Source organism: Anthonomus grandis, chromosome 22 (assembly GCF_022605725.1).
Source record: "Anthonomus grandis grandis chromosome 22, icAntGran1.3, whole genome shotgun sequence".
NCBI classification, from domain to species: domain Eukaryota; kingdom Metazoa; phylum Arthropoda; class Insecta; order Coleoptera; family Curculionidae; genus Anthonomus; species Anthonomus grandis.
The window spans coordinates 3,482,061-3,489,633 of record NC_065567.1 but is presented as its reverse complement, the minus strand read 5'-3'; the positions used below and the strand labels follow the sequence as shown (position 1 = coordinate 3,489,633).

The following is a 7,573-nucleotide window of genomic DNA, read 5'->3' as shown; positions in this document are numbered from 1 at the left end:
ATTTGGTATTTCGATAGAAATATTATAAGAACATCTTTTGACATATTCAGTTGTTTTCCATCACTTTCAGTTTAACCAGAAATGACACTAACTTTATTATTTTGAATGGGACACTTGGTATATTATTACGTATTTCGATAAAAAAATAATATTCTGATAATAATTATACTGCATTTGCTACTTTTTGTTTTATACTTATAGAAAATACCATTTTTTTTATTTTAAAATAGGGTGGCATGAATGCGTTGAAAGTTTTAATTTTTCATCAAGAAATCACGGAAACATAGTTTTCGTTACATTTTATGATTTAACTCTTTTACACGTCTATTTAAAATGTCCAAACCATTAATTTTGGCATTTACTTTATTTTTTTAACTGGCACATAATTGGGAACAACCACTTTGAAATGCGGTTTCTTTTTTTCAATAATTTGATATGATTATTTTTTAAAACGGTTGATAAATAAGCCCATAAGAAGAAAAAAATTAAGTCATATAAATAAACGCGTTTAATTAATAGAAATAGCATAGATAGCTTTGGATTTCTTGATTGACATAATAATACATGACATCTTGTCAAGATTCAAATAAATTTGCCGTAGTTTTTGAAAGAATTTCAATGGTTACTAATATTTGAAATATTTGCTGATTGTATTTCTGAAAAACTGATTTAAGTAATAAAACACAAGGTAAATTATTATTTTTCCGTAATTACTTGACTAAAAATTAAAATTTTCAATGCATTTATGACACCTAATTTTAAAAAATTATTGTTTCTATGAACATAAAACAAAAAGTGGCAAATGCATTATCATTATTCTCAGAATATTATTTTCTATCAAAATACGTAATAATATACCAATTGTCCCATTTAAAATAAAAAAGTTATTGTTACTTCCTGTTAAACCAGAAGTAACGAAAAATAATAAAATATGTCAAAATATGCTCTTATCGGTATACCAAATTTCATTTGTTTATCTTGGAAAGTAAAAAAGTTTTTAGTTAAGTGTTACCTTTTTTCTGTGTCACCCGGTATACACAAGCTTTTAAAATATTTTGTCTTTAAACTTTAAATTTGTTTGGTTTTGGTCTTAAAAAGTATACAGTGTGTTAAATTTTGAATGAGCACTTGCTTTTTTTAAATGAAATGCTCTATATATTTTTATGTCTATTTAGGGTTTTAATTCCTTTGAGTAAATATTTAATATTTAACCTGTAATTATCAAAATTACAGGTTAGTACTTCATCCTAGAAGTCCTGCTTTAGCTCTTCGGGCATCCAGTCACCAGAATAGAACTAGAAGAGTTCCAATTACGAAAATTTTTATAAATAATACTTGCAGAATGCAGCTCCAGTATAGAATAGTTTAGGAATGCCGGGCTATATTCCGAAAAACATTTGTAAATGTACGTGAAGAAAAGAAAAGAAAAGAAAGTAGGCTTTATTAAAGTAAGTCTTCAAAATAACAAAAATAATTTTCAATATTTAATTAAATAATAATGAAATGTAGCTTCCTATTATATCATTGGAAAGCATATTTTAAGAGCTTCAAGATGATGTATCAATCGACCCTATCCAAAAGCATATTATTTCACCCTTATTGGGGTTGCTGATAAGGGTGAAATAATATGCTTGTTTTTGTTCTTTTTTAATTTTATAGAAACTGTGTTTAGCGTTTTTTCGCCGTTTATTCAGTTTTTCGTTCCTTATATATAGGGTGATTGATGGTTGATGGTACCTTAAACGTTTACGGAGAACGGAAAATAAAATTATTTTGAAAATTTGGAATCATGGGTTTTAGCTAGTGATCTAACGATTAAAAACGATTTTTAGCGATGCAGCGTTGCCGCTTTTATCAAAAAGTAGTAGCAACTTTGTTATTTTAAATGAAATACCCTGTATATTATTTTATTTTCTGATCCGCTATCGCTTTATGATTGTTTTTGTATAAGATATTCCTATATCTATTTTTAGAGGTTTTCGATAAATTAATTATTTTCTTTATTTTTTGACCAAAACATAGCTCCAAATAAATTTTTATTACTACGGCACTGGAACGGGAAGAAAATTTAAATTATAAGCGTAATTTTGTATTCCACATTAGTCTTCACTATAAAAATTTGTTCCACATTATACAGGGTTGGTCAAAATTAGTGATTGTGAAAAATGAATTTTTTTAATGAAACATCCTGTATATTCTAAAAGGAAATTAAAATCCCTTTCTAGCGAGGTATCATGTTCCTATATCTAAGTAGTGCGATTTCTGAAATAAAAGCAAGTTTCTGTAAAAATCGGAATATTTTGACATATTTGCTTTACGCTGCCATGAAAGGTCATGACCAAACAATGTTATGCTATTGACGTTTGACAGTTAAATTTAGTTGATCAATAATAGTAATACACGTGAATTTTTCTTAAAAAAAAATTGTTACCTAAAAATTAATTGAAATGGAAAGAAATAGTTATGCAAATTAAATTTTGATGAATCTATTTATTATTCATGGACAATGTGACAAAGTTCAACGAAATGTACCCTAATTTACAAAAAATTGATAAAAGAAAATTTGTGCGAATACAAAATGACTTTATACAATTTGTTTCATAACTTAAGAATGAGTTAATTAGTTATTAAATTTTCCAGAAAATCTTCTACTACTGTGCGCAAAATGTGAAGGTATTTACGGCAGTTTAATGACCCTTCGTAAATGAAAAAGGCTATTTGATTGTATTTTAGTAAACAAAAAACATTAAAACTAAATTTTTCTTGAAATCCCATTTTCTTAACCGCATGTGGATTTTGATTAGCCCAAAAATTTTGATTTCTTCTATTAAAAATACCTTCTCTAGAAAACTTTGCTTCATCTGTCCATATTATTTTTTTTTAGAAAGTTTGTATCCTCTTGAGTGCGTGTCAGGAGTGTCTCACAACATCGAACGCGACTTTGGTAATCATCCAGTTTCAGCTGATGTACTTTTGAAAATTTAAAGAGATGCATATTATTGTCGTCTAGAATTTTTTGCACAGAATAATAAGTTAGGCCTATATCATCTGCTGCACTTCGGATGGATGCTTGTGGATTGCGTGAAAGTAGGCTAAAACATTCACGATGTTGTTCTCATCAAACCTTACAGACGTTACTTGGTTAAAATTGTATAATTTTTAAGTTGTGAACCACATTGTATACTTGTATATTTTATATTCGCACAAATTTTCTTTTATTCGTTTTTTGTAAATTGGGTTACAATTCGTTGAAATTTCTGCATGTTCTTGCTACAATTTTGTCACATTGCCCATGAATAATAAATAGATTCATCAAAACTTCACTTGAAGAACTATTTCTTCCATTTTAGTGAATTTTTAGGTCACTATTTAAAAAAACACCCAAGCGTATTTACTATTAGTCAACTAAATGTAACTGTCAAACATCAATAGCATAGGATTGTTGAGTCATGACCTTTCATAGCCATTCAATTCTTTTTTCATTTCATAGCCAAGCAAATATGTCTAAATATTCCGATTTTTACAGAAAATTGCTTTTATTTCAGAAACCGAACTACTTTGATACAGGAACACACCTTGCTAGAAAGGGATTTCAATTTCCTTTTAAAATATGTTATATGTTATTTAATTAAAAACATCAATTTTTCACAATTATTGTATCTAGCGGTAAAATCACTAATTTTGAGCAACCCTGTATAACGTAGAACAATTTTTTATAGTGAAAACTAATGTACAATAACTTCGTAAATTACGTTTTTTCGTTAGTTACGTAAATTTCAATTTTGTGTGCCGCAGTAATAAAAATTTGTTTGGAGCTATGTTTTGGTCAAAATATAAAGAAAATAACTAATTTTTCGAAAACCTCTAAAGATAGGTATAGGAACAACTTAAACAAAAACAATCATGAAGTGATAGCGGATCAGAAAATAAAATAATATAAAGGGTATTCCATTTAAAATAACAAAGTTGCTACTATTTTTTGGTATAAGCGGCAACGCTGTATCGCTATAAATATTTTTAATAGTTAGATCACTAGCTAAAATCCATTATGCCAAATTTTCAAAAAAGTTCCATTTTCCGTTCTCCGAAAACGTCTAAGGTACCATCAATCAACCTGTATGGCCATTTCAAGTTTTTAAATTGTCTCCCTGTACATTGGTATAAGAAGCAAGGTCTTACTTTAAAATTATCGTATATATTTTAAATGATATATTTAGAAATCACATTAATATATAAACATTGTTTTAAACCAACCACGTTTCAATAAAAGCATTGATAGAAAATTGATCAAAACCGCGGTTACTAAGATTAGTTAAAAGTCGGAATTATAAAAAATAATTATTTTTTTACTAATGGAATTTGCCGATTAAACTTATTTAAAATTAAGCTATATGATTTATATTATTAAGAATTAAATTTCTTGGAAATCAATTTAGATGATTGTTCTCCAATTTTAATTAGCTTAAAGTGTGTATAAGTTTCTTTAGAAAAAAAATATTAATAAATATTTAAAAACTGTTAAATTTACCGCAGGCACACATTATGCCCGGATTAAATTAAACTTCGCCTGAGAACATACGATCTTATTAAATTGGACTCTTGACAGTCCGGTAAAACACCATTTTAATTGACTCAATTGATGTTCTGCTTTGTTCAGAACCACCATCAACTTAATCTGGAACAAAAATTAGTTTGTGTTTAAATAAAATCAATTTTTTTCTCACTTCACTAATTATTGAACAAGGGCTTATTTTTGACAATGCATATTCTATTTTGGTGATATAAAATAATGCGGCTCATTAAAGAATAATTTCAATTTATACTAATCAAGTTTATTAGCTGCTACTTTAAACCAGTGCGTGCTCGCAGAGATGACTTCATAACAACTGAAACGAATAAGTAGTAATGTGAATTTTTTGTGGTTGTATACATATATCTAAATTTCTGTAAAAGGGGGTAAGTATTTCTTTTTTTTTTTAACTTTAATTCAATTACTTAAAATTGTTAAGTCCTATTTATTAATTGGCTAATTTTTAAAAACAAAAACCATAATAATTTTTTACTTAACAAAAATATTTCAGTTATCTGTAGGTGTAAGGTGTGATTCACATAATATGAATCTATATATAAAATCCTTCTTTACACTTCAAAACTTTTATATTTTATTTATAATTGAAAATTGTAATTAAAACTTACATTTTTCTTTTGTTGGAAAACAAAAAATGTAAATCATTTACACAAAAGATTTATTCATATTTTCTATTGTAACTAAATACTAGCCAAATACTCCAATATAGTCAGCGTAAATTCGTGTACATTTTGCATATGTGCCAAACAAACTATTATTAGGTTAAACTCTTTTTTTATAATATCAGGTAATTGATTTGGCATTGACCACACCAATTTTTTACAATACAATTTGGACCATTCCTTTTGAATTACGGCCTTTAATTGGGTATTGTTTCATATTTTATGGCTTCGTAAAGCGACTTGCTAAGAGTCCTATACATTTTTTAACCACTGTATTTTATAATAGTCCATAACCTTTTTCCTTTATTACCGTAACCTGTTTTTATCACACCCTTTTTTACCTATTATTGATTTGGTAAGCATGGTTAATTGAAAATACTGTGTTATTGAGAAAATCTTCTCGCCTAAAGAAATTTTACTTACTACTCGCCACAAGAAAGAGAAAATAATGGGAGTGGACTTCGTGAGGGCTTCTTCAAAAAAATGATTTAAATGTCGTATCACATGGTATATCGCATAAATGCATATGTAATGTATTTTTTAAGGTACTGGAGGATTACTAAGTTTGTTGAAAAAGACTTCTAACCAAGTATACCTCAAAACGGTAATAAACAAACGGAACTACTATGAAAAAGTGGAAAGTACAGCCATGAGTAATTAATTGCCTCTCTTTCTTCCTAGCAGTGCTCTTCATGAACCGTTTTGAGTTAAGTGCAAGAAATACATTCCGATACTTTCCACGAGTTTGGTTTAGATATGTTGATGATGTGTTTGCCGTGTTCGACAAAAGCAAATGCAATATTGATAATTTTGTAGAACAACTCAATAACTGTTTTCCATCTATAATTTACCCTCGAACAAAAAACAAATAACCAACTTCCATTCTTACTCTTGTCATCAAAAATAATAATTAGTTAGAATTTGATATGAGGCATTTATTTCCAACAGGTTTGTTACCCAATTACAGGAAAGAAAAAAAAGAAACAATAAAAAATATGTTGAAGTTTTTACTTTAGTACATGCAAAGCAGGAAAGAAAAAAGAATATACCAAAATATGTATAAAAATGGAAAATCAAAATGCTTAACATTCTATGTACTCAAACAGACTATTTATATACATACTAGAAAGACTCTGCATCACCTATTTACTTTATTATACTTTCTATAATGGACCTTAAACTGTCAACAAAAATATCGAACCGTTCATGTAAATTAATATTAATATAATTCTAAATGCCTAGAATTTATTCTGGGTACCCGAAAATTTAATCTAGCCAAAAGGGTGGGACAGTCAATCTTGTTATCAATAATGTTATATAAGAATTTTATGGAAAGAATTTATCTTCTTTTTGCTAAGGGTATAATATTAAATTTATTTAAGTATCCAAATCTCTGGCTGGAAAGACACCTTCCTAAACCAAATAAATTAGGTACCAAATTAGAGATCCGTATTCTATTTTTGAGCGTATGTAAGAGAAGTATGTGTTAAAGTATTTCGAATCATAAGTAATTCCCAGATCAATCGCCTCATCCACTCTGGCTAACACAACATTATTTGCTCTATAGTCAAAATTTTTTATAGTGAAAACTAATGTACAATAACTTCGTAAATTACGTTTATAATTTCAATTTTGTGTGCCGCAGTAATAAAAATTTGTTTGGAGCTATGTTTTGGTCAAAATATAAAGAAAATAACTAATTTTTTAAAAAAATTGATTGGCAACAGTTTTCTAGAAAATGAGAGAATAGAGCATTTATTAACATTTAAATATAGTCTATTGACATTGCACCAATTCTCTACTTTATTAAGATTTACCTGAAGGAATTTGCAATCGTCTTCAGTATCTATTTTTGTGAACAATTTTATATCATCCGCAAACAGTAAACTCTGACAAGACAGTAATTTGGCAAGATCGTTTATAAACAAAAAAAAAAGAAGCGGGCCCAAATTAGATCCTTGCGGAACTCCCGAGCACACTTCATATATAGGAGACTTAAAGCCTTCATATTCAACGAATTGTTTACGACCTCGTAAGTAAGATTTTATTAAAGCAACTAAATCCTTAGAAAAACCAAAAAATGTTAGCTTATGAAGAGGTACTAAGTGGTCAATTTGGTCAAAAGCTTTGCAAAAAATAAGGTATATTACATCAACCTGATCTCTATTATTCAAATGCTGACACAAATACTCATTTAGGCAAGCCAGGTTTACTGTAGAGGAGCGATTTTTGACAAAACCAAATTCATTAGGTGCTATATCTAATTTGACATGGGCATATATTCTATTATAAAGAACTATTTCAAAAAGTTTGGAGAAATTAC

At 28.1% G+C, this 7,573-nt stretch overlaps 1 protein-coding gene across 3 annotated transcripts in view; it reads left to right on the top strand.

Moving 5' to 3' along the window:
- The first annotated feature begins 626 nt into the window (after nucleotides 1-626).
- LOC126748660 (toll-like receptor 2) overlaps nucleotides 627-7,573 on the top strand; it is a 105,154-nt gene continuing 98,207 nt past the window's right edge. Inside the window, exons 1-2 of one of the 3 annotated variants that reach the window (XM_050458038.1) lie at nucleotides 627-688; nucleotides 1,234-1,448. In XM_050458038.1, the coding sequence (XP_050313995.1) occupies nucleotides 1,404-1,448 (45 nt within the window). In that variant the 5' untranslated portion in view covers nucleotides 627-688; nucleotides 1,234-1,403. Of the gene's footprint in view, nucleotides 689-1,233; nucleotides 1,449-4,652; nucleotides 4,957-7,573 lie in introns of those variants that run through there. The other 2 variants (XM_050458036.1, XM_050458037.1) reach the window with 2 other exon arrangements.